The sequence below is a fragment of the Canis aureus genome, chromosome 4 (assembly GCF_053574225.1).
Source record: "Canis aureus isolate CA01 chromosome 4, VMU_Caureus_v.1.0, whole genome shotgun sequence".
Classification (NCBI taxonomy): domain Eukaryota; kingdom Metazoa; phylum Chordata; class Mammalia; order Carnivora; family Canidae; genus Canis; species Canis aureus.
In genome coordinates, this window is record NC_135614.1 from 74,238,654 (window position 1) to 74,266,528 (window position 27,875).

A 27,875-nucleotide genomic window follows, 5' to 3' on the forward strand; every position below is an offset into this window, starting at 1 on the left:
GCTCAAATCATTGAATTGATTACTGAATAGGTAGGTAGATTCAAATGGTCTAAATGATCCCACTGGCTATTTTTGTTAAGCATAAATTAGTTACCACAATTACCCTAAATACCATGTAAATAGAACAAAAAGGAGGAAAGGTAGCACCACAGCTGACCTTTGCATATGGGTTTGAACTGAGCAGGTTCACTTATATGCAGATTTTTTACAGTACTGTAAATGAACTTTTAACTCCTTATGATTTTTTTTTTAAAGATTGATTTACTTATTATGATAGACACAGAGAGAGAGAGAGAGAGAGAGAGGCAGAGACACAGGAGGAGAGAGAAGCAGGCTCCATGCCAGGAGCCTGATGTGGGACTCGATCTTGGGACCCCAGGATCACGCCCTGATCCTGCCAAAGGCAGGCGCCAAACCGCTGAGCCACCCAGGGATCCCCTCCTTATGATTTTCTTAATAACATTTTCTTCTCCCTAACTTACTTTACTGTAAAAATAAGAGTATAAAATACATATACAAGATCTGGGTTAATTGCTTATGTTTTGGCTTAGGCTTCCAGTAAACAGTAATCTGTTAGTAGTTAAGTTTTTGGGGAGTCAAAAGTCCTAAGTGGATTTTCAACTGAGCAGGTGCCCCCTAATCCAGGCACCAGGTTGTTCAAGGGTCAACTATACTTCATTAAGAAATAGCACTATCAAATATCTATTAGGAAAAATGAACCCTACAAAGGAGTTCAGCTATTATACCCTTTAAGCTTGAAAACAAATGTATATACATGCATAGAAATATATGTGTATGTATGAACTACTGTGCAAGGAAAAAGGAAAAATATTGCTTAGATTTTAGACAGTGTTTGTAAAGCAAAAATGAAGTCCTCAAAGGTATTAAACAGGACACTAAGGGACCTTTAACAGCCACAGATTAATTCAACTTAACAAAAAAAAGAAAACATGAGATCAAGCACAGAGGGAACATTTTAAATGCCTACGAGAATTTTATTTTTTGATACTGCTTGAAATAAGCAGACAACTGGCAGGGCTTTGAAATAACTCTGCATAAAGAAACGGTCAATGTGTGGTGTGACCTCTATTATCAAGAAGGCAGGGCTTCATAGATGCCGGCTATTACTTGTATGACAACTGAGATGAACATTAACAGACTCTGCGCAAGGAGGACGACTGGCTGAAAGAGAAAATCACTATGGGGTCACTGGGGGCGGGATCAGCGCAACCACCGCTCCGTGTGTGCATACCTCCCCAGGGCTCTTCTCAGCAAAGAGCCCACTCCTGCAAATGCCTGCCGTGTCTTATGGCCCACACAGCCCTGAATGGGGAGGGGAAGGAGCTCTTGCCCTCTCAGTGAGAGCCCTAGATACATGGAGGGAGACGAGAGACACATGCCTGTAAGCACAAAGGATGGCTAGTGGTGGGCTGGAAGATGACAAGTGGTACAGAGGGAAAAAAGTTCAAAATGAAAAAGTCTTCCCCCCAACCCCATCCCTGCTAGCCTGTTACTGCCTTCCAGCACACTGAGACGTTGCATATGCAGCTCACTGTGCAAACCTGAAAGCGGTGCCCCCAACCTGCCATGTGCCGCACGCTTCCACGAGCCAGCCAGCATCTTCCTATTTCACCCTTAAACTGCCCTGTCTGGAAGGTACTATGATCTTCACGGTATATACGGGTGGATGGAGGCTCAGAAGTGTCAAGTACGTCCCCAGGTCACATAGAGCATTAAGTGGCAGAGAATGGTTCACAATGGGCTCAAATACTGGGGCCTGCCTGTGCTCCCCACCATGCTCCCTGCCCCAACCCCATGTGTGAGGACTGGTGTGAGGAGTGGCCAGGCCTTTATGCAGCCCTGTAGCCCTCCACTTCTAGTGCTCCATTGCCTCGTCCAGAGTCAGCATCCAATAAGCACAGAAATACAGAAAAAAGAAGTTGGCAGAAGTGGGTAAGTTTATACCTCCAGGGGCCTCCTCCCTTCCACCTGAAATGACGACATTGATGGTTAATAAAAATACGAAGACACCTAGTCTGCTCTGTGCTACTACATTTTTCTTGGTGTTTAGTTTCACTAGGTTCACATGAATACATACATAACCTTCCCCTTCTCCCACGCAAATGCCAAAAGAGGGCAGCCCGGGTGGCTCAGCGGTTTAGCGCCACCTTCTGCCCAGGGCGTGATCCTGGAGACCCAGGATCCAGTTGCACGTCGGGCTCCCTGCATGGAGCCTGCTTTTCCCTCTGCCTGTGTCTCTGCCTCTCTCTCTCTCTCTCTCTCTGTGTCTCTCATGAATAAACAAAATCTTAAAAAAAAAAACAAACCCACAAATGCCAAGAGAGGTGAAAAATACTTACGCTAGGTGATACCACCTCTTACAAACACTGGAGACCTTCAGGAGTTCAGGGAGGCACAGACAGGAAAAGATTCCTAAGAGCAGCTCATCTGGAAGTGAGTCCCAGGAAACACCTTTAAGGGAGGGAAAACATAAATGTGTTTTCTCATCGTCGTTCTTTTACCCGATCAAGTCTACTGAGTCTTTTCATGCATATCAAGGATACACAATATTGGAAGGGGAATGTAACACTAATTGAATGACTCATCCCACCATTGTTTCTCTTTTCATCTGCGGTCAGCACAGCACTTTCCCAGCAAAGGAGAAGAGACAAAACCAAGAACACTCTTCCAATCGTTTTTGCCTTCAGCACCAGCCGACCACCCTTAGGCAGACACTATGTTAATGGGTGGTCCAGAGCAAGTCCCCACCCCCTCAAGTAGCATACACACAACAGTGTCTAAGGTAGGATACCTCTAGTGGCTGGGAAATGCCTCGTTTCTCTCAGAAGTGGATTGGGGGGTGATTTACCCTGTAGTGACCTTATCTAAAAGGCAAATGAAGCCTCCTTTTTCTTTCAGATTTACAGAAAGCACTCAAGTCAATTGGCCTGGCCTAACAAGTGCAATTCCCAATGGGAGCTTTCATGTACCTCTCTACTTACTATGCTGCCAGGAGGCACTTTGGGTGTTGGGGGGAGAGCAGGAAATCAGACAAAGCACTTTAGCTTCGTGGAGCTTACAGTCTAGTGGCAGGAAGATCACATATAAAAAACCACATAAGTAAATTACATGATATGTAAAAACTGAATAGTGCCATGCAGAAAAACTGAGCAGGGTAAAGGAGAGGATAGGAAGTAAGGGGGCCAGTGTTCCAAATCTCAACACAGCGGTCAAGGAAGGCCTTACTGAGAGTGATCTCCAAGCAAAGTCTTGAGAAAGTGAGGGAGCCAGCCCTGTGAGTACCCGCAGTCTGTTCTAGATACAGGGAACAGCATGTCTGTTTTGAGGAACAGCAAGGTCAGCGTAGAAAAAGAGCGAGCAGGAGGTGACAGAAGATGAGGTAGAGAAGCAAGAGGGGCCGGGTCACGCAGGACCTTGTACATCATGATGAGGACTTCGGCTTTGACTCTGAATGTCACGCGGAACCACTAGAGGGTTCTGAACACAGAAAGTTCTAAAAGAACTGTTTGGGCTGCTGTGTTAAAAATAAAAAACTGGTGGGGGAAATTAAGATCAGGATTTTTTTTGTCTTATAAAAGCAATTTCCAAATAGAATTCTCACATATGAACATACACAGAATAACCCACAAGAGCAAGATAATAGGACGATGGCCCTAGGATAAGAAGAGTAAGTACTTAGACTAGTTCAGTAACTCGCCTTCCCACCCTCTGCCTCCAATTGCACTTATACAACAAGCCTAATGCTAGCCTCTCCCCTCTGTGATGGTTCACTTTACGTGTCAACCTCACTGGGTCGAGGGGTACCCAGAGATCTGTCTCGACACTATTCTAGGTGTGTCTGGGTTACTGCAGAAGATGAACGTGTGAGTCTGTCCACTGAGAAATGCAAATTCCCTTCTCCAAGGCCCGATGGGAACTAAAGGCAGATGAAGGGAGAACTGGCTTTTTCCCTGCCTTTGAGCTGGACGTGGATCTCCTCCTGCCTTCAGAACTGGACTGGTACTTAACCATCTGCTCTCCTGGTTCCCAGGCCTTTGGACTGTGGACCTTGGGACTTTTCAGCTTCCATAACTATGTGAGCCAATTCCTTGGAATAAATCTCCCTATGTCTCCTACTTGTTCTACGTCTCTGGGGAACCCTGATTATAACCCACTGTCCCTTCCCAGCTAAAAGCTTGAGTCCGTATTCGCTGCACAGGTACACTGAACCAGGCTCTGTGGAGAACATGATGGAGAAAAGCCTTGAGGAGGGTGAAAAACGTAGCACTTGCTGCCTCTGGGTGGTACTCTTGGGCAATCTTTCTAAAACAATCATGTCCTTCCCTCAATCAGAACCTTTCAGGAGTGCTCCCCAAACATGCAGCCTGAAGTCCAAAGTACTTGGCATGAAATTCAAAGCTTCCATGGCAGGGCCCCCACTCACTTTTCTAGGTTCATTATCTAGAAATATGTTCCAGCCATTTGGACCTACTTGTAATTCTCAGAATGAGTCATTCTGTGCCACATCTCAATGGCCCTGTACACACTGTGCCTGCCCCTCACTGCTATTAATTTAAAATCAAGTTGCTGTTAAAGCCCCAGTGCCTATGGAAGGCTTCCCATGACATCACCAAGAGTAGGTCACCTTTTTTTAAACCACAGTTGTATTATTGACTTACTCATCTGTTTAGCCTCTGCCCTTGCTGGGGCCCTGAGTTCTTGAGAACAAAAATATGATTTTTCTATTAATAATCTTTGTATTTCCAGGAACTAGCACAATGTCTGATACGTTCATCCATGCATGTTTTTATTGAACATGTAGTATATGCAGGTGTCTGTTCTACAAAGATGAATAAGGGGTGGCCAGCTCAGAGTCTGAGACACAAACAGGATGTTTCAGTAAAGTATCATAATGGGCTGCAAGAGGGTTCATGGTGCGGTGTTGTGCAGGGTTCGATGGTAAAGCAGTGATCAGGGAAGCCTCCTGGAAGAAATGGCCTCTATTGAAAAATGAGGAGATACACAGCTGCTCAATGAATGCCCTGCTCTCTGGAGGACAAAATGAATCACTGTAGCCCTGAAACCAGGGGTAAACAGGTGAAGGCAGATCCCCCATGCTGACCCTGGACCAGGAGCTGGGGAGGCAGCCAGAGACGACCCTGAAGCATGTCAGTGTGGCAACAACCCTCCATCACCACAACAAGGCTCCTCCAAGGTCAGCGTGGAGGACAGAGGTTCTCAAACAGGGCTCCTGCCCTGCTTCCCAAACTGGGAAAAAGTTGATAGATATGTTTTTCTTGAGTTTTCCTTCCATTAATTCTTAACTCCCTGACCTCTGCTGCCTCTTGCCCCTGTAGATCAGATTCTAGCAAATCTAGATTTGATTTGGCAAAAGATGACACAGTTATTTTGAGTCTAGTATGCTGAGACTGCACTATGATCCATAAGCCCATCGGGACACCAGGTGCTTGGCCTCTCCCAGTGAGAACTGCGGGAAACAGCCACAGCTTCGATGGCTGCGGGTGCCCCAAGGCTGTGAAGCTTGGGCAAGTCACCCAATTCCTCGGGCTCGGTTTCTTATCTGCAGAGAATGGGAATAAAGGGATTTATTTTGCCAAGTTTTTCCCTGTGAAGACTAAACAATGTAAGGGAAGAGACCAAGCAGCAGAGTCAAACTTCCCTTCTCCTTCTTCACTCTATTTCTCTCCTCTCGTCATTAAATCTGCGCCTTCGCCTTTTGTGGGGATCTCTTCTTTTCAGTGCTGCTTGGAATCTTCACCTCTTTGAAAACACACTAGGTTTTAACAGGGTTGGGACAAGGGCTATGTAGTGTGACTTCCCAAGAGCCCCAAAGAGCACTCTAAGTTTAGGATCTCCAGAAGCAGATCCAGAGGACTTGAATTCAAATAGTTTATTGGGTAAGTAATCCCAGGAAGTATGGGAGTGAAGAGACATGGAAGGGAAGGAAGCTGACTTGGGGTATTTGAATAAGCAGGTTATCACCATGACCAAGTAGAGTTCAAGTCTGCTGAGGACTTCAGGAGACGCTACAGCACCTGCCCCAGAGCTGTCCCAGCTAAGGGCACGGGTGGTGGGGTATTAACCCACCAACAACTGTCAGTCACTGGGTGAGGACATCAGGGAGCAGGGCAGGAATGTTAACTCCCCACATGCCTGCCCAGAGAGAGGTGTCAGGCAGTCCCATCTGCATGCAGGAGAAAGCCTTCAGTATTTTTTTTTTTTAAAGATTTTTTTATTCATTCATGAGAGACAGAGAGAGAGAGATAGAGAGGCAGAGACACAGGCAGAGGGAGAAACAGGCTCCATGAAGGGAGCCCGATGTGGGACTCGATCCTGGGTCCCCAGGATCAGGCCCTGGGCTGAAGGCAGCACTAAACCGCTGAGCCACCCGGGCTGCCTCAGTCTTCGGTATTTAAAAGAGTGCTCAGCTTCAAGGGACTATGGACGGGGGGCCATGTGTCCACTCAAAATGGTGGGAAAAGAAATTAGGGACGCTTGTAGTGAAGGGCAGGGCTGGAGAAATGAATTAACGCACCTTGTGCTTATTTTGTTGGGCACACATTAGGCATCAGAAACAATGAGAACAAGGGGGATCTCTGGGTGCTCAATGCTTTGGCGTCTGCCTTCGGTCCAGGGCCTGATCCTGGAGACCCGGGATCAAGTCCCACGTCAGGCTCCCTACATGGGGCCTGCTTCTCCCTCTGCCTGTGTCTCTGCCTCTCTCTCTCTCTCTGTGTGTGTGTCTGTCTCTCATGAATAAATGAATAAAATCTAAGAAAGAAAGAAAGAAAGAAAGAAAGAAAGAAAGAAAGAAAGAAAGAAAGAAAGATGAGCTAGGTAATTAAAATGCTAGGAGGAAAACTAGTCCCAGCGATGAAGGCAGAGGTTTGCAGAAGACACCGAAGCCAGGCACCGAAGCCAGGCACGGAAGCCACGCCAGTCAGGTAACACGAGAATGAGGAGCGCCTTGTATTACGACTTCCATCTTCATCCGTCCCAACTCCTACTGGTTCATCCTTCAGATCTCAGCTTAAATGTCACCCCCTCAGAGGAGTTTTCCCCGACCACTGCAGCCCCCAGATCCAGATCTGCATACCCAGCACACAGCACAATACCCGGCCCACAGGCATCAGTATAGGGCTAGATCTAGTATACCTTTTACTTTCCCTTCATGCAATCTGCCAATGTGCTAATTTTGTATTTGTGTGACTGGTCAACCTTTGCTAACCTGTAACTCTTACACACCCAGTGCCTAGGGGAGAGCCTGGCGAGTATCAGAAAATGCTCAACTGATATTTCACAAAGGAATGACTGACACCCAAGAGAAGAATGCTGGCTTTATTCTATAGACAGTCAAGATTGCTGCCTCTTTGAACCAGCCAGCTTCCTCATTTGCAGAATGATAAGGCTGGCCTACAGTTCCACTTCAACACACATTCCTGGGTGCCTAATTAATGCGCTAGTGCTGGGAGCTGGGTGTAAGCCACAGTCCCTGCCCAGCAGCCTCACCTGGAAACAAACTAATAAACAAATACATAACCTAACATTTAAAAACTGCCATTTGGGGATCCCTGGGTGGCTCAGCGGTTAAACGCCTGCCTTCGGCCCAGGGCGTGATCCTGGAGTCCCGGGATTGAGTCCCACGTCGGGCTCTCTGCGTGGAGCCTGCTTCTCCCTCTGCCTGTGTCTCTGCCTGTGTCTCTGCCTCTCTCTTTCTCTCTCTCTCTCATGAATAAATAAATAAAATCTTTAAAAAATTTAAAAAAAAATAAAAACTGCCATTTACTGAAAACCCTAAAAAGTCTCAAGCATTTATTCAAGCACACTGACTCTACATGCAGCAACCCTGTATATTCAGCAGGATGCCATTTCACCGATGAGGAAACTGGTCTCACCAAGCTGGTATCAACTATTAGGTGGCAGAGCCAGGAGGCAAAGTTGGGGCTGCTCTATGAGCACGCCAAAGCCCCACGCGCCGAGGTGCAGGTACAAAGACGCAAGAGTGGATGTCTGAAGGCTGGCCGGGTAGCGGAGGGCACTGTACCCGCAAGGCAATGACATGGCACCGTTGGGTGTCCAGGGCGTGAGGCTGAAGACCAAAGCCCAGGGCACAAAGGTCATGTCCCCGGGGGTCAGTACAGAGTAGTCTTTGACGTGGGGGAGGGGCTTCAGAAGGAGATGCGACTGTGACAAAAGAGACAAGGTCTCACAACCGGTAAGTGGCAGGGTGGGGACTCAACCCTAGGTCTGACTCCAAATGATGCCCTTCCGACCCCAGGAGGCTCTAACATTCTACGCTCTCCCCTGTTCTGAGTACCTGACGTTCCCCAAGGTCAGGGAAGGTAAGAACTACACCTGGCTTGCTACGGAAAAAGAACTCAAATTAGGGCGAGGGAGGGCAGGCAGGGAGAGAGAGTAAAACAAAGACGCTGAGAGCCATCCAGGAGGCTGGGTACCAACGGCGGAGACAATGCCTGGCCTCAGCTGGCAGCCAAGTGCCCGGGGCTCCCTCAGTGGACCACAGGACACTGACTGGCAGGGCCTGAGCCTGAGATTGGCTGCTGTCCAAGCAGATGGAGCAGAAATCTGTCTTCCAGCTCCAGTGGCTGGCATCCAGGCTTATGATATGCTTAATCTAATTTTACTTGCCATATTTAATTCTCAAAACATCAACCATCTGTTTCCTGGATTCCTGACTACTCTGTGGTCTGGTCTGTTTGCCTGAGTGGATGGGAGTGTCCAGAGCCATCTTTCCTCCACTCCCCTCTTCTAAACTCTCCAAGGCTGCACACCGGCCCCTCACAGCAAAGGAAACAATTATTCAAGCCCACAGCAGCTGCTCTTCAACTACACGAAGGCAGTTAAACAGTCTTTGGGGCCGTGAACAGGGTGAACACTGGCCAGATTCACAAACCTGCTAGTCGTCATCCTTGGCCACTGTCACTTCCACTTCTCCCCTCACGTGCAATCCCAGCTGTCCACGTCTGTAACCTCACTGCTGCCTAGGCCTCAAACTCCTCTGGGGAGAGTGGCTTAGTGGAGAGTTTTCTATGCAGGAGATCTTTGCGATCCAGGGACTCATCTTACTTATTTACTGCTTGGAACATCACCTACACTCAGATTCAAGTTAAAATTCCAAATCTTAATCATAAGCAAAACTCCTTGACTCTTAAAACTGCTCCTCTCCTTAATCATGGATAAACAAATCATGCGTGAAGAATAAGCAGGCACTGCTGCTCACACTTACTGTTTTTCATGCTGAAGGGTGGGGGGCTCTATGTTTGCTCGTGCTAGCTTGTTTCAAGTATTAACAATCTATGCTTCCTTTCTGGGAAACCACGAACGTTCTGCTTTGCTGGGATGAGTTTTCCTTCCTCTGCCCACAAATCATAAAAACACTAGACCATACTAACTTGGTATTTTTGGGTTTTGTTTTGGCTAAGTGGGCAAAACTTTTAAAAAAGCAAACCACAGCAAGACAAAAACAGAGTCCTCAATGGACCCCTTCAGTCTTTGTGTAAGAGACTTGCTCAACCCTGAAATGTGGGAACAGCAGTAGAGAAACCATGGAAATTGTGATTTAGAGAATAAGGTATAATACACATGCTCTATATGTGATCGGAGAGCAAGGTCTTTTGTCTGATATGGTCACTGCCGTATTCCTAATCTCTACAACGCTCAATAAACACTTGTTGAATGAATAAATGAAAGGAAGCTACAGGACAGAGAAAAGACGCTTCAAAGGGCCCCATAAATATGGCTTTTACAGAGCTGAGCTTTGGGAACTACAGGCTAAGATTCACTGGTGAGTCATGAAATCAATTTAGTTTGAGCAGCACTGTTTGATAAGAATGGAATGGAACAGGATAGGAAGTATCTTAGGGGAAATATAGTTTTGTGAAATTTCTGTTTCAGGCACACACCCAGGTCTGCAACCTAAAATACATTTATTACTGGTTAAGAAAAAAAATTGGAGGAAAAATGTTTGCCTGCGGACGTTAAAAAGCAGATTCTCAGGCTCAAGACAGGACTTCTTAAATCAGAATCTCAGGAATTTTGCACTTTGAACAAATTCCTCTGGGGTATCAGCAGACACTATACTTTAAGACTCTCGAGTCTGAGAACCACTGCAGGATCTGGAATGTCAAGCAGTGTAACAGCCATGGAAAAGCTAATCAACAAATTAGTTCAATAGTGTTTTCATGGCCATCCTGTTTGTGGGGGGTGGGAAGAAAAGGGACCAGGACAGGCATTTAATGATCAGGAATAGAATGCAATTGTCCTCTTTGTGTCTATTATTAACCTCACTAATGGGTCACTTACTTCCAACTCCTTGCATACACTCACCCCCGAGGGCCCAACAGACCTGTCCTGATAAGGCTCTGCCACAGTTTTTATCTTCCAAAATGAAAAGATGATGAGGATTTAGTCACCAGATGTGTGTGTCTGGCTTGGGGCCTGCAGGGAGGCTGCTGAGTGAAGAATCAGGAAAAACTCTCAGCCTAGCGCCACTGTCATCAGATCGCTGCATAAAGCAGGTGTGGCCTTTGCTACCCTAATCCTGGCAGAGCTGTCAGCCACCTGTCCTGACAACTGCAGACAAGACTCCCTGGAATGATGATCCAGATACATGTAGGCCTAGGCTCCTGGAGGCCCACTGGGAATTCTCTGCGCCAGCTGTCCTCATCCTGCATCAGTGAACCCACCTCTTCAGCTCTGCCCCGATGAACCAATCCATACTGTGTATAATTTCATGCACATACTATGTATCCTATTAGCTTCCTTCTCTGCCTCTCTCTAGGGTAGCAACAAACATAAAACTTGTTTCTCTTCCCACTTCAGATACACACACACACACACACACACACACACAGTCTAGACTCCTTGACTGGACCATTTCCAGATCTTTCTCTTTCCTCAGAGCCTCCACTTTTGCTAAATAGGAGGAGGAAGATTGTCTATGTCCACTGGTAATCACCTTGGAAATCCTTCTGCACCTGGGAAGCCTCACCTGGCTCAATTTGGCAAAAGGGGTTCCCTTCCTCTGGCCTCCTAAGGCACTGATTCCCTTAACTACTCATCGGTTGCCACCATCTTTTGCTGTGGGCCCAACTTGACTCCTAACTTCCTGCAAACCAACAACCATCCCTCCATCTTCCGTAGTGCTTTACCTAAAAAATGATTTTTTTTTTTATTTATACATCTCTCTCTGTGTACAACTATGGAAGGACAGAGGAATCACGTTCAACACTGAAAAGCAACCAGCATAAGACAAATTACTTAAAACCTGCCCCTCTTAGCAGAAAGTTTCTTTCACCACATTTGGCTGGTCAAGCAGCAAATGGCTAGTGCTGTACTGCAGATACTAAAAATAACATTAAATTCTTTTTTTTTTTTTTAAGATTTTATTTATTTATTCATGAGAGACATACAGAGAGAGAGAGGCAGAGACACAGGCAAAGGGAGAAGCAGGCTCCATGTAGGGAGCCCAATGTGGGACTCGATCCCGGGTCTCCAGGATCACACCCTGGGCTGAAGGCAGCGCTAAACCGCTGAGCCACCCAGGGATCTCCTAACATTAAGTTCTGAAGAAAAAAAAAAAAAAAAAAAACTACACTAACAAGATCAGGCTAACTGGATTAAAGACAAAAGAAAAAGTGAAGTAGCTTCCCAAATGTGTGTCAGAAATTTTGTTGACCAAATTAACTAGGTTTATTTATTGTGTTATGAGCACACAGCATACTAAGAGCTTCATGTGCATTTTTTAACTTAATCTTCACACCAACCCATGAAGTGGGTATTATTATTCCATTTCACAAGAGAAACGAAGACACAGTTCATATAACTTCCCATGGCTGGTAAACAGCATAATTAGGATGTAACGTCAGATCCATCTGACTTCACCACAATCCTTTATTGCCTAATTAATTCACCCCCTCTCCTGATATAGATTTCCAGATCATAACCTGCCGGTTCTCTTTTCCAGTGAAAAAGTCAAAACCCAGAAACAATAGTTTTTTTTTTTTTTTTTTAAAGCAACCAACCAACCCTTCTTCAAAGAAAGTCTGGTGGGAGAACTGAGGAATATACTTATTACCGTGGCTCTGCAAGACTTCATCTTAATTTCTTTTAATCTGCCTCTTATTCTTCCCCTATCACCCACCCAATTCCTGTTTAGGGTCCGATCGCCTCCTCTACAGACGACTTCAATAGCCTCCTGATTCTGTCAACTCTAATGTCAGAATCCATCCTTTTAACAAATCTCTAAGCTTCTATGCGTGACCCCCCTATAGTTTAATCCATACACATCAGTGTGTCCTTTTAACAGGTGACATCACAAATCTGCTCAACACCACCTCTAGCCCTATCTCCCACTGCTCTCCCTTTTGCTCAGTCTGCATATGGCTTCCTTCTTCCTTGAGCAAACATGACATGTTTTTGCACCAGGGTCTTTGCACTGCCTTTGTCCTCTGCTTAGAGCCCTCTTCTCCAAGATATTTGCGTGGCACATTCCTCACACCTCCTGTATGCTTTTGCTTAAAAAGCTTGTGTCTAAGTGAGGCTATCCCTTAATATCTCTTAGTGAGGTTTAAAGTTGTAAACCATCTTCCAACCCCAGGACTTCCAATCCCTCTTGGCTTGTTCTCTACTTGTTTTTGGCCACAGTATTTACCACCTTCTAACATATTATACACCACATTTATTATGTTTATTGCATCCCCCCTCTCAAACAGAAGCTTCATGAGAGCAGGAATGCTTATGTTTTGTTCCCTGCCTTATCCCCAACACATAGAACGATGCCTCCCACATAGCATGTGCTCAGCAAATATTTGCTGGATTAATGTTTTAAATGACTTACTGGCAAGAAAAACTGATAACCCTAAGTCATTGCACTGTGTTTACCCTATGGCTTTTGTACTCTTCGGATTCTGATCCACTCTGGGAGATACTCAATGACATGTCTGAGAAGCCTGGGGAAATGATATGGTGAGTTCTACATCTGAGTCAGTTCACTCTAGCTCTGGGGATGGATCAGGGGAGGATAAGACTGGAATTATGAGTCCATGCCAATATTCAGGCAAGAGATAATGAGAGTATGAAAAACATCTAGGAGACAAGAGGGAAACATTCAATGATTGGTTGGGGGCTGGAAGATGGTGGGAAGGGACTGGCCCTCAGGTTTCTGGCTGGGTGACTGAACAGATAATGTGGGCAGTAATGGAGACAGATCAAACCAGAAAAATCCCACTTGGGAGGTCCGAGGGATATAAGGCCCTACTCCTAGTTTAACATTCACGTTAGTAGTCCTTTGACAAATAACTAAAGCAATTATGGCAACAAACTCAACTGAAGCTACAGAGCAACGGAATATATATAACAACAAAAATCCTACAAGATTATTGCTTATGTTCCCATTTAACAATGGCACTGAGCTGGCCTTTGAACACGCAGATTCCCTTCAAAGGGAAGGAGGCAGGAAGATCTTCTGGGTTAAAATTTCACATGGGTTAAAAGTCAATTGTGCACCTGGAAAATATATACCTACCAAGATTCCTGTAGATTTCAGTGACAAAGGGTTGTCCCATTGCTTTGGAAATCGACTTCAGAAGTAGGCAATTTTAAAAGCGTGCCATCCTAAAGATCGCTTAACAAAGATTAGCAATAAATAGTTCAGTCCACTTCTTAAGTGACCGACAGTTTTACCCTCATACCTTACCTGGAAAACTGTCTCGATTTAGCTTAGGCCTGCGGACTATGACAAAGTCCTTGTCATTCCCCTTGCTTTTCAGCCGTTTTCGGGGCGGGCTCTGAGGGTGGCCCAGATTTGAGAGCAGTTCCTGGGGGATATTCTCACTGTCCACCTCCTCCTTCTCCAGAGCAGAGACCCCCATGCCCGACAGCAGTTCAGAAGTCTTACTAGAATCCCATCCCCACGTGAAGCTGGTGGTAACGTTGCTACTCTGGTCTGGAATCTCCTGGAGGTGTTTCCTGCAGAAATGCACAACAGCCCCGGTTTCTTTCAAAAACACACCCGTAAATAATTCAAAGATAGGCCTACATGAAACTCTAAGTTATGCAATGCAGAAAACTTTAAGAATTGCATTTTTTTTTAAAGTGCCGGCGGCGAGTTTCCAAGAAGGAAAAAAAGAAAATAACCGAACAAATCAAAAAGGCTTTTTGATTTACGATCACGGAGAAGGCCTCAAGAATGTCTTAAAGTGGAGGGAACAGACAAGCGGGGGGGGGGGGGGGGGGGCAAACGTACACCGGCAGGAAAGCTCAATAAGGGAAGGCAAAAACCGCACGCTGATCACCGCACTAAAGCATCCGGCCCCCCACACTTTCCCAAAGAAGGGGCTGAGCAACGATTCAATTACAACATTCACAACAGTATTAGCGCGTAGCAATATTCGCGGCCTAAAAGAATTGAGGCGGTTCATTCACTCTCAGCCCCCTTTTGCAATCGGTTTACCTATGCATGGCGTCCACAGCTTCTGGAGTTTTAAACGCGTGCATTAATTGCAGAACTGCACGCCTCCGGGATTCCCGCTTTGGCGCGCGGCGGCTCAAGGCGTGCAGCTCCGACCCCCAGCAGCGAGACCCGCGAACTCTAGCAACGTTCCATCCTCGCCGCGCGCGCGAGGGCTCTTCTACTCGCCCTCCGCCGCCGCCGCCGCCGCCGTCGGCCGCCCCGCTGCCTGCCGGGAACTGTAGTTTCCGTCTTGCCTCGTAGTCCCGCCGGCTCTGCGCGACGTCCTTCCTCGGCTGACTTGACCCGCCTCGGAGATACCCACAAGCCCCCGCGCCCGCGAGGCGGGGCCGTCCACGCGGTAGGCGGGGAAGCGGAAGTGGGCGGTGCTCCGGCTGCCTGGGAAATGTCAGCCGCCTGACTGGGGACGGATTTTCCTTACCCCGGAGCCTGCAGGCCTTTCTAGTGGTCGTCACCGCCGTCGCCCCGGATCGCCGGTCGCAGGTCCGGGACGGTTGTGGCGGACGCGGGGTTCCCGGTCCTTGTGCGGACGCTGTCTGGCCTGATGGGGAGGGCGTGAGCCCTGTGGGGTCTGCGGTCTGAGGCCGGGCGCTGGCGGAGATCGAGAGGACCTCGGAGACCCCGAGCCGCCGCCGCCGCCGCCACCGCGGGCCTTCGTTCCCGGCCACCGAGTGGAGGCGGCAGCCCGGTCCGCCGGCCAGGTGAGACGATGAGGGCCGCGGGCGTCCCACTTGCGCCCCCCCGCCCCCCCCCCCCCGCCGCCGCCGCCGCCGCCGCCGCCGCGAAGCTGCTTCCTCCATCTGGGAGATAGTGACCCTTAGCACTGCGGGTCACCAGGTGCCTGTTCTGTAGGCACTACGGCTCCGAGGTTCCTCCCGAGAACACGCCTGACGTGAGGGGCAGAGTACGCTTGTGGAAGCGCTTTGTAAACTAAAGCGCGGTTGGAAGGAGAGGCGGTGGCTTAATTTTAGGGGAGCAGGAGAACACGGCGGTTGCCACGGTGTGCGGTGGGACAGCTGCGCAGCCCCCTGGCAGCCCAGACGAGCTTGGGAACAGCTAAGGGGACGGTCGGTAGGTCTGTGAGGGCCGTGGAGCGCCACGCTCGGGGCCGCTGGGCTGCTCGCGCTCCGCCGACGACGTCCGGCGGCGTCGCGGTCTGAAAGGCGAGCTGCTGCGAGCCTGTCGCCGCCCGGGAGAGCCTGGGGGCGGCCAGAGCAGGGAGTGTGCCGCATTCCAGGTCGGATGACCGTGCGAAATCCACAAACGGTGACCCCTGGAGAACAGTGGAAGGGAGAGGGGAATAAATTCCAACCTTCAATTAAAAAAAATTAAAAAAAAAAAAAAAAGGAGAGGATTGATCAAGTTCAGAAGTAAGCAGAGCCCTCTGCTAAGTCATCACAAAAATAGAGTATTGCTTGAGCATGCAGTACGACAATACCTTCAAGAACCAGTGTGAAAAAAAATAATAATAAAAAATAAATAACCAGTGTGACAGACCATTAAAAATGATTCCCTTTTTGCTGGAATTAAACCTCTCTTGCCCAGGTATGTGCTGGTTTCAGGCTCGGTGCTTGGTGCTTGGCTTGAAAAGTGACCAATTCTCGATTAAGCTATTCACGAACCTTTAGTTGTTTTGTTTTTTTTTTGTTGTTGTTGTTTTTGTTTTTCTTGAAAATAAGTGGAATTGATGTACAGAAGGGATATGCTCACACATGGACTTTCATTTAAACGAGGTGGAAGTAGGCTGAATGTTCACGATTCATTGAACTGATGTCATGGAAAAGATTTTTAAATGCAATATTCTGATTTTTTTTTACATAAAGTTACTTTGATGTTACTTTGGCTAAGAAGAGAGCAGTTGCCTTAGTTTGAAATATACATCCCTTCCCTTAAAATTGTAACTCATTAGAGAACATAATTATATATATTTATACATATATATATATATAAAGGCAGTAGGATGGAAGGTTATGTATATGCTAATGGAGAAAAAAAACAAGGAAAAAATATTTTAAATGCCACGATGAGAATTAACAAAGTTTTTAAATGTAAAGTAGATCTTATAGTTAGGAAGATCTAATGGGATGATTTTACATTTAAAGATGAGGAATAGGGACGCCTGGGTGGCTCCATGGTTGAGCTATGCAGGGATCGACGCCCACATTGAGCTCCCTGTATGGAGCCTGCTTTTCCCTCTACCTATGTCTCTGCCTCTCAAAAAAGATGAGAAATATCCTGATAGCAGAATTGGTTTTTTTTAAAGATTTTATTTATTTATTCATGGGAGACACAGAGAGGCAGAGACATAGGCAGAGGGAGAAGCAGGCTCCCTGTGAGGACCCATGAGGACTCCATCCCAAGATCCCAGATTCACACCCTGAGCCAAAGGCAGACGCTGGACCACTGAGCCACCTAGTGCCCCCTGGTAGCAGGATTTAACAAGTAATTTCCAGGAGCCAGGGAACATTTCTAGTTCTCAGAATACTTGAAATATCTGAATTGGACAGGAGACTCTCCATAGGACTTCAAAAAGAGCCTGTCAACTTAGAAAATCAGTCTTCAAATTCTAGAATAGATATTTTACTAACAGTTTTCCCTGGTAGCAAAAATACTTTAACTTACTGAAATCTTTACTGAAATAGCAATCATTTTTTTGTTCTGCATTATTCTAATCATGGCGATCTCTTTGTATAGTAAATAAAAGTTTACGTTGGTACATGGGAGTCTGTTTGATAAAAGGAGTTGTGTTCATTGAAGAGATTATCAGCTACATAGATATTGCTATCTGGTCTTTTCAAAAATTCATTGTGACTGCTACTGATACGGATTATTTTTTTTTGCTGATTAATTTTATTTATTTAATCTTCACCCACTACACTCCATGTCCCATTTTAAGTGAGAGGTATATTATATATATTATATAATTATATAAATATTATATATATATATATATATATAATCTCCAGTAGTACATTAGTGTTTTTGAAAATCAAATAGGACAAGAGATTATATTTAACTAGAACAGTGATGTACTTTTTTGCTTAGTTCTATCATAGCATAAAATAAACCTTAAAGAACTCTTTAGGGTTTTTTTCATATTATTTAGCTGTGGGGAACAAAAGGCTAAGAACGATTACATAGTAAGAAGTTTTTACCTGCCAAATTTCAAAAGGATCCTTTCCCTCCATTAATTTAGATCCTTAGATCTCTATAGTTTAATGCTGTGATGGACAGTTTGGAGTAACAGAAGGGTCCTTTCCCTATTCTAATTTGGTCTATGTTTTCTCTCCTAGCTTCCCCATGTAGATTAGAGTCATATATTACCCTTAAGTAATAGCAATCTTACCTGGAAGGTTAAAAGTCTTTGCTAAATTCTATATTAAACACTTTTTTTCTAGCATTCTATCTTGATATATGTAATGGAATAACTAATAGAATGTTTTAAATTTGCTCACTCTGAAAACTGACCAAAAGAAATTGTTTAAAGAGTTTAAATTGGGTTAATAAAGTATGTCTGAATTCGAAAAGAGACTGTGTAGTATCCCAATTGTAGTGAGGATGAGTAGGTTTGAATCCCAGCTTTGCCACTCACTGGCTGTAGGAATGTGGACAAACCACTTACTCTCTCTTCCCTTTTCTCTATTCAACAAGGATATTAATAGTCCTTTCTTATTGGGTTGTGTAGTCTAATTTGATAAAGTATGTTAAGTGCTAGCATAATGCTTGGAATCTAGTAAACTCATGCTAAATGTTAGCTCTTCTTTTTTTAATTATTAAGAAAGATTCTAAGGATTATTCTTTAATTACCAAAATAAGTCTTATAATCTCTTTACCTGAAATCTTTAAGAATCCATTACAATTCTAGTTGTTTTCTTCTCACTTGCTTTTAGGGTTGCTCTCTCTCTCTCTCATGTCTTAACAAAGGTTAAGCACTTTGTACATGTCTGTCTGTCTTCAGAAGGGCCTGTCACACTCTGGAATTCAGTTTACCTGGTTGGTTTAGTAACTCAGCTCATTTTTTGAAAATGGCTTCAAAAAATATTACAACTATTTTGTATTTTTAGAGTAGGAGCTACATTCTCTTGTGGTATTCTATTGTATCCTAAGCTGAATTCCCCCGTACCTGAAATCTTTAAACGGAATAATGGTGGTCATATTTGGAAGATTTAACATAGTTTTTTTTTTTTTTTGAAGATTTAACATTGTATTGGTGGTAGAGAATTGTTGACTTTCACCATTCACATCTAGTTCTGATACTTCCAGTTTTTCATTATTCAGATCTTGAATTGTCTCCTAGTTTTTATTATTTCACATTTCTGAATAAAGATACATAGATTATGCAGAGTTTGATTAATCACTGAGTTCTGGCTAGAAATTTTTCATTCAGTTTCAGAATCTTAGATTTGAACAGAATTTTTTTTTTTTATTTGAACGGAATTTTTGCCTGTGATCTCTTGTGGAGTTGCTACCACAAATCTTTCCTTCTATCCTTCTTTGTCTTCTCTTTCTCGTTCTTTTTGAAGATCTTTGGGATGCTTCAAGTTCCAAAATTACCTTACCTGTAAATTTTCCACTTAAAGAGTGGTTAGCCTAAAACAACAACAACAACAACAACAACAACAACAACAAAAACACTATCAGCCATAAAATACTTGGGAAACAGTAGTACCCTAAGTCAGTAACATTAACAAGCTAATTATGTAAGGCGTTTGAAAGGCATTGTATGATTATCTCGATAATTGGTAAATGACTAAATTGGATTTTAAGTGTTCAAAGATTTTCAGAACTGATATTTTGAAAGATAGACTATATCTGGATATCAAGCACTAAAATTTGAATGAATGTACTGGCATTTTATTTTGAGTAAAATCTACATTTGCTGCTGCGGTGTTAATGCCAACCTATGGTAGCTCTAAATTTCTCTTTCAATTTCTAATCACATGGAACTGGATTTTGATTTGCCTCCAAATTTTTGCATGGTCTTCTTTCATTTTTGTCATCTAGCCTAAACACAGTATTTTAATATTTGAGGAATATTACTAGAAGGACCAGTTTTGCCATCAGAGGCATATTTCCTCTTTTGCCCTTGAGTATATTTTTGCACAGCTATATATACATGGTTGCAGGTCAGCAAATGATCCATTCTAATCCACCTCCGTTTTGATCATGCGCTAGAAAAATGGTATCATCTTTCTACATGACATCTAGTACATCTTTTTTTTTTAATTTTATTTATTTATTCACGATAGAGAGAGAGAGAGAGAGAGAGGCAGAGACACAGGCAGAGGGAGAAGCAGGCTTCATGCCGGGAGCCCAACGCTGGACTTGATTCTGGGCCAGGATCATGTCCTGGGCCGAAGGCAGGCGCCAAACCGCTGAGCCACCCAGGGATCCCCTAGTATATCTTCTTGACATGGCTCTGAAATGTGTTCTGTCTTTCCAACAGACAGTTGAAGGAGTGTTTGGGTTACCTTGTAGACCTGAAGAGGTAATCTCAATTTGTCAAGAGAAGAAACGGGAGCAGTTTCTTGGAGCAAAGATAATTTTTTTGTTTTGTAGGAATCAGGGGAGGCCCAGGCTCTGGTAACTGCAGAGAATGAGAAGCAAAAAGCATTTGGTATCCATTCATATTTGGGAGGGTGGGGGGAGATGGTGGCAGAGGAGGCTATTTAGAGTAAACCTGTGCTTTGAGACTTTTGAAGCAACTAGTTATTTTCTAGAAGGACATTATATGAGGAGGTGGAGATTCCCAACTAGCATTTATTGAGGATCTACTCTGTGCCTAGAACTCCCTATTTGGTGTTTCACTTTTGTATTTCATTTGATCTTCATAGCAACCTGTGTAATGATTATTTATCCTCATGTAACAGTTTAAATTGCATAAAATTACACAATTAAATAGAGTTAGGATTTGGAACCCAGGTTTCCCAGAGTATAACAAAACATTCGTATTTTAAAATAGTTGTGACTTTAGGCACTTCAAACCATGGCAGAATTTCTCGTTTCCTATTTGCCATGTACTTTACTTTCGTATTACTACATTGATTTTTAAATAATTTTGAAATTACAAAATAGCCTATGTTCATTATTTCAAATTAAAAACACGTATACACAAAAGCACAAAGAAGAATATAGCAATCCTCTCTTTACTATTTTATGACAACCACTGTTAGCATTTTGATGTATATTTGTCCATGTGTTTCTTATGCATACTATACTCCCTTAGGCCCACTCCCATCCCTTTTGACATCTCTAAAGTGTCCCTGTGGATCTCCCCTTTCTTCTAGACTGGGGGAATCTGGTGGCCTCCTTGAATCACTTTCTGCAATGGAGTTTTGCTGTTATGTGGTCCTTGACTCATGGGCAGGGAACCTGCATGCAGATCCCTGCTCCCATGAGTCGACAGGTTAGCAGGATTAGTGATTTATGAAACCCTTGGCTGCTTTTTTCAAAAAGGCAGTGGACAGTGATGAGACTAGAGGACATCTTTAAGACTTCCTGGACTATTTCGTACAAACATTTGTTTCTAGGTTTTCCTGTTTAAATAATGCTGCCATGAAAAGGAACATTATAGATAAATCTTTGTTCCCATCTTGTTTTTCCTTTAAGTTATTTGAAGAGGAATTGCTAGGACAAAGGATATGTGCCTTTTTCAAGGTTTTTGGTATGTATTGTCAAATTGCTATGCTCCCTGGTGAGGAGTTTTTTCAGTAAGCCAAACCTGAGTTGTCTAATATTTATCTTTATTAGATTTTAACTGACAGTGATTTTATGAATTTAAGATACAAATAACTAGCTGAGTTAGAGAATAAGGTGCCCCTAGCTTTGAACACAAAATTATTCAATTGAAATAACTAAAACAGGCTAGGAATTCATAAGGAACCTTGGAAAATGCTATCATTCTGGACTGTAGAAAAATAATTCCTCACTTGAATTTAGGTACAAGGTCAAAGATACAGACTTTAAAACTATTATTTTCTCATCTCAGATTAGGAAAACCTCAATTTTCATCTCCAATTTAATGGGACCTCTAGGCCTAACCTTTGTCATAACAAAACAACAAGAGTTCAGCTTGAACAGAAATAGATGGTGTTGTAAACAGAATAATAGACGCCCCCAAAGGATAGCTATGCCTTAATCATTGGAACCTGTAAATCTGACTCAATTATCCAGATTTTCCTGATGAGATCAGATGAGCCCTTTTTTTTAAAAAATTTTTATTTATTTATGATAGTCACACACAGAGAGAGAGAGAGAGAGAGGCAGAGGGAGAAGCAGGCTCCATGCACCGGGAGCCCGACGTGGGATTCGATCCTGGGTCTCCAGGATCACGCCCTGGGCCAAAGGCAGGCGCTAAACCGCTGCGCCACCCAGGGATCCCCAGATGAGCCCTTTTAAGCAATTTTCTCCCAGCTGAGGGTAAAGAACATCTGAGATTCCAAGCCTGAGAACAATTTGACAAGCCATTGCTAACTCTTGAGATACACAGGGCCACATGCAAAGACTGGAAAAAGGCCTCTGGAACTAAGGGCAAATGCCAGCCTGCAAGGAAATGGAGATCTCAGGCCTATAAACATAAACTGAATTTTGCCAACAGCCTAAATGAACTTAAAAGTACATTCTTCCTCAGAGTCTTCCAGAGAGGAACGCTAACTTGCTGACACTGATTTCAATCTTGAGAATTTAGTTGAACCAAGTTGTGCCTGGACATCTGACCCACAGAAACTATGATATAAGAGTGTTGTTTTAAGCCACTACATTTGTAGGAATTGTTTATAGCAAGAATAGGAGACTGATGGACTGAAAATGGGAAGAGATATAACCAAATCATTTCTTTATTATTGAATAAAGGATCCATAATTCTGTTTATTCATCTACAAGATTTTAAAGTACTAAATCAGGCTAAAAAATTGACAACCATTGTAAAACAATATTTGTAGCTAATAGCAAGTTTATAACTGATCAGTCATAATTAGGCTACAAAAAAAGTGTTATTAAGAAAATCATAAAGAAGAGAAAATACATTTATAGTAGTCTGTTTATCAAAAAATCTGTGTAGCAGTGGACCCATACAGTTCAAACCTCTTTGTTCAAGGGTTAACTGTACTTTGTGAAGCAGTAAATAAATAAGAATTTCAAGTTGTTAAATTTGTTAGACAAGATTATCACAAAAAATAAAACTTTCACACAAAGGAAATGTTACTTTCAAATGGTCTTTTTCATGCTGCCTCTCCCTCTTTTGGAACATTTTAAGTAATGGGCTACAGATGACTCAGAAAACTTTATTTTACAAAATACCTAGTTTCCTAGGATCTAGTCAATAGTGTATTTGTATAAAATTTCTGTTGGGACTTAGAACTTAAGGAACCAACTCCAAATGACACGGTATTGAAACTATTCACATTCAGTATTCTTATTTTGTAATATTTTGAGAACAAGTGCAATTTTCATTAGGATAACCTTTTTCCTGAAGATATAATTTATGTGAGTTTTTAAAGATCTGCTTAAAAAATAAGATATATATTTGAGAGTAGGAATTATCCTTTTCCTTTTATTTGTAGTTCAATGTTAAGCCTAATAATTTTCTAAAGAATTTATTAATACATTAGTAAATATTTAGGAATTTTCCAAGTGGCTATTTCCTTTGTTAATGCTGCTTTTTTTTTTCTTTTCCAGCTTACAGATATGACCCAGACCTGTACATGAGTGACTGGTTAGTCAGAGTGAACATTCAATAATGAGTGGTGCAGCTTTGGGACTTGAGATTGTTTTTGTCTTTTTTCTGGCGTTATTCCTACTTCATCGATATGGAGACTTCAAGAAACAGCATAGACTCGTAATTGTTGGAACACTACTAGCTTGGTATCTCTGTTTTCTTATCGTCTTCATATTGCCTCTGGATGTTAGTACGGTAAGAGGTGAAACTGAGTTTTGCAATTCAAAAGGCAATTTTAATCATACAGCATGTTTGAGATATGTTAGTTCTTAAGAGAGCTAAGTTATATAAGGTTATATTTAATATTTTGTATTTAAATCTTACTGTAGGAATTTAATCATTAAAAAGCCTAGCCAGGAAGGTAATTGGTGGATAGGTTGGTACCCTCCAGTACCCCTTAAGTACTTGGTAACCTTTTGATTTTTCACTTTTTCACTTTTAAACCATGTGTTCATTTAGACTATATACAATCGGTGCAAGCATGCTGCTGCAAACTCAAGCCCTCCTGAGAATAGCAACATCACAGGATTATATGCAACTGCTGCCCCAGTTCCCAGGTATTTGCTTCCTGTTTTTTTGTTTATTTATTTTAATAGGGTAGAGGAAAATTGCTTTAAAATTATCAATTCTTACCTTTAGGATTTTGTATTTATAAAAATTGATCCTTGTTCTCTATTCACCCCACTACCCCACCTTCTATCCTTTGCTAGTAGACTTTTAATTACCTTGTATTTTATTTAAATTTAAATCTTAAATAAATTTTAAATATTTATTGGTACCCAAAGCCTTTCAGTAGACACTAAGGAGAAATGTGGTGAAGACCTGATCATTTTTAGCCCTGGTTCTGCCTCTTACTAAGAATGTGACTTCCAATGGCTATTTTTCTTTTCAGTCTTACTCTGGTCTAAAAAATGGGGCATTCATTTTCTCTTTTGCCTGATTTATAAGGTTGTATAAAGGGTAAGGAGCTTATTCTATATGTAGGATGTTCCTTTCATATTGTGCATCCTTTGAAATCATTATAGTTTAATTTTTTATTTTTGCTCTTTAGAAGATTTTATTTTTTTTAAATTTTATTTATTCATTTTTTTTACATATTTTTTTTTATTGGAGTTCAATTTGCCAACATATAGCATAACACCCAGTAATCTCTGTACCCAACATGGGACTCAAACTCACAATCCGGAGATCAAGAGTTGCACATTCTATTGATTGAGCCAGCCAGGCACCCTGAAATCATTTTTACTTTTAGACCAAGAATGAATAAAGTTCAAATCATTGAAAGATTATGTAAATTCATATCCAACTTCCAAGTAAAAAACTTTAATAAATGTTGACTAGCTTTTAACAATGCTTTAGGTAGTGTTTGCATGCTTCTTTTTGCAGCTTTTATTTATTTATTTTTTTTAATCTAACCTGAATAAGGGTAAATTTGAAACATTACTCTCCTTTGAAGCACATTAAAAATTGGATCTAGATAAGTAACCATTATGAATTGTTAGAAGCTCCTGGGCTAAATGATATACTTAGGGTCTAGGAAGACTGTTAATGGAAGATACTGTGGTCAGATGCATGTATCTTCAGAAAATTCAAACAGAATTTTACAGATACTGGTCTCTGTCTATGGGAACTGTGCTGCAGTGACTGATTAGTTAGGGCTCCAGTTTCAGGAGTTAATCACCTAATGTCTTTTGCTTCCCTACCCCTCCTCCCTGGAAAATAACCAGCCCCTTAAATGGGGTATGTATTTCTTTTCTTTTAATTTTTTTTTAGGGGGTATGTATTTTTTTTAGGGGGTATGTATTTTAAAGGCAATCAAATCAAAGATTTAGTTTCAATACACATTCCCTTTTAAAGGCTGTCACATTTTCAGTCTGTTAGGTGAGTATCATGCTGTCTTTTTACTCAAGAACTAAAAATACACTGAAAGTTGAAAATTTAAATGGCATTCCTCTTCTAGAACAAACTGTTTTGTTTCCTCTCTGTTTTTTTAGTTTGGTAGTTAGCTTTGAGTTTTAAGTTTTCTATGAAATTTTAGAAGTTAGAGTCAGTAATTTGCATCTGAATGTAAATGAACTTTGCCATGCACAAATTAATTGTATAATTTAAGTAATTATTTATTAATTAGCTACAAATTATTATTAAACAGCCAGCATCCATGTTTCAAGCCATGGAGTTACATTCCTGATGGAATCATGCCAATTTTCTGGAGGGTAGTATATTGGACATCACAATTTTTAACATGGTAAGTGGTAGTGAAGGATTAAAAATTCTTTAAATTTGGTTACAGTTAAAAAAAAGATTATACTTCGTGAACCTTCATATTCTAGAATTTATTCAAGTGTTAGTCTTTTTTAAATCTGCACATTCGGGGATCCCTGGGTGGCGCAGCAGTTTGGCGCCTGCCTTTGGCCCAGGGCACGATCCTGGAGACCTGGGATCAAGTCCCACGTCGGGCTCCCAGTGCATGGAGCCTGCTTCTCCCTCTGCCTGTGTCTCTGCCTCTCTCTCTCTCTGTGTGTGTGTGTGTGTGTGTGACTATCATAAATAAATAAAAATTAAAAAAAATAAAAATAAATCTGCACATTCTACTTTTCTGCTCATTCAGTTTCTCTCCTATCTTAAAAGAAATGAAAAGAAAAAAACCAGACAAATGAGAAATAGAAAATGAAAACTTTTCCCTATCACTGTTCCCTTCTAGTTACTGCCTTCTCTCTTGACCTTCAATTCAGTCTTCTAGTCCTAGTTTTACATGAAACTGCTCTTGTTAAGGTCATCATTGTCTGTTGGTTTTCTTTCTTTCTGCTTAGCCCAACCTGCTGCATTTCCTTCACAAGTTCTATTTCTGTGGCCCATTTTCATAAATGTTGATGTGTCCTGGGGTCCCATTTTTGGTCATCTTGCTACCTGACCTTCCCTATATGGCTCTGATTATTGCCATAGCCACAATGTATTCCAAATGTTTCTTTCTACCTACTATAGCTTTGTCTTTGTTTGCTTAAGAGATGGGGTGGTGGGAGAGGCAGGGGGAGAGAGACTGAGAATCTTAAGAAGGCTCCATTCCAAAAAAAAAAAAAAAGAAGAAGAAGGCTCCACTCCCAGCATCCCAGCATGGATCCTGTCACAGGGCTCGCTCTCACAACCCAAAGGTCATGACTTGAGCCAAAATCAAGAATCGGAGTCTTAACAGACTGAGCCACCCAGCACCCCAAAGCTTTGTCTTTCTGCTGTGCTCCAAACACATTATTCACTACGTACTGAGCATTTTAGATATTCTGCAGGCAACTAAGCTCTAAAACTGAAGCTAGTGAACATGGCAAGAGAAAAATCAGAGCAGAGTAAAGTAGTGCCCCTGTAGATTCATGTTCATTAAACTTATGTGAGCCCCCAGTATTGCCAGACTTTCCTCCTTTGTGTCTCTAGTCTGCTCACTCTTCATCCACGGTAAGTCTTTCTAATGACTCCAAATCTCAAACTCTACTGTTCCCTTTGTGGCTCTTTCTCTCTCTTTTATGTCCTAGAATCAATCCCTTCTCCCCTTGCAGAGGACTTCACTTTCTACTTCACAGTGAAAATACAAGTCATCAGATGGCAGCTCTTTCAGCTTCTCACCAGCACACCTACCAACCCATCCTTTTCCCTTCCTCTCAAAGAATGAGTCACTCTCAAAGTTGACTTCAGAGTGAAATCTCTCTTCCTGAAATATGGACCCATCCCCTTCAGCTCTTGTTACCTATACTTGCAGCTGCCAGTTTCAACAAAGCATACACAATTCTCTCATCTTTTTGAAAAAAAGAAAGAAAAAAAACAAAAAATCTCTCACATACAACCGTTTCCAACTTCCTGGCTTCTAACCTCATTGATGAGTACATCATAGCTTAATTTTTGGAGGGAGGCTTGTTTATTGAATTATAAATTGGTATAGAAAAATGACAAATTGTGTTTAGTTTGACTTTTTTCAAAGTGAATACACCCGGATAATTAGCACTCAGTTGATAATATAGAACATTGATAATGTGTATGCTACATCTAGAAGCTTCCCTCATACACCTCTGCCACTCCACCCCCATCAAAAGTAGCCATGATTCTGACATCTATAGATTAGTTTTACCATTTTTAAGCTTTATAAACATGGAGTTATGTGGTATGTATTTTTCTGCATCCCTTTTTTGGCTCACAAATTTGGAAGATTCATCTATGTTGTATTGCGTGTATCAGTGTTCTTTTCTTTTTCATTTCTGGAAAATCTTCCGTGATATCAATATGCCACAGTATATCCTACCTAGCCAGACTTCTCAAATGAATTGTCTGCATGTACTATCTTCATTTACTCATTGCTCACTCTATCCTCAACTTATCAAAGCCTTGTTTTTTTTTTTTTTTTTTGCCCCACATCACTCATACACACAGGTTCTGCATTAACTTGACTTCTTGGCAACATTTGATTATTGTTTTCTCTCCACTTTGAAACACTTCCTTCTCCCGTTTTCTCCTCCATTTGCTCCATGGTTTTCTTCCATACCTCTCTGCTATTTTTTCTCTGTCTCCTTTGCTGGCTCTTCCTCCTCCTGTGTCTCTCCCTCTCCTTTAAAATAGTATCTTTCACAGGCTCAACCTCAGCTCTTTCCTTTTCCTTCTACATATTTA

The 27,875-nt window shown here is 42.5% G+C and overlaps 2 protein-coding genes across 6 annotated transcripts in view; one reads left to right on the top strand and one right to left on the bottom strand.

Annotated features, from left to right (window-relative positions):
• SKP2 (S-phase kinase associated protein 2) overlaps positions 1–14,768 on the bottom strand; it is a 33,799-nt gene extending 19,031 nt beyond the window's left edge. The window contains exons 1-3 of the mRNA XM_077896217.1: positions 14,495–14,768; positions 13,739–14,010; positions 2,361–2,472 (exon numbers count right to left, since the gene is read on the bottom strand). Of these exons, the coding sequence (XP_077752343.1) occupies positions 2,361–2,472; positions 13,739–14,010; positions 14,495–14,538 (428 nt within the window). The 5' untranslated portion in view covers positions 14,539–14,768. The remainder of the gene's footprint in view (positions 1–2,360; positions 2,473–13,738; positions 14,011–14,494) is intronic.
• Positions 14,769–14,839: 71 nt separating this feature from the next.
• Positions 14,840–27,875, top strand: part of LMBRD2 (LMBR1 domain containing 2) — a 43,934-nt gene continuing 30,898 nt past the window's right edge. For 2 of the 5 annotated variants that reach the window (XM_077896215.1, XM_077896216.1), the window contains exons 1-4: positions 14,841–15,213; positions 23,189–23,423; positions 23,688–23,785; positions 25,378–25,473. In XM_077896215.1, the coding sequence (XP_077752341.1) occupies positions 23,250–23,423; positions 23,688–23,785; positions 25,378–25,473 (368 nt within the window). In that variant the 5' untranslated portion in view covers positions 14,841–15,213; positions 23,189–23,249. Of the gene's footprint in view, positions 15,214–23,188; positions 23,424–23,687; positions 23,786–25,377; positions 25,474–27,875 lie in introns of all 5 variants that reach the window. The other 3 variants (XM_077896213.1, XM_077896212.1, XM_077896214.1) reach the window with 3 other exon arrangements.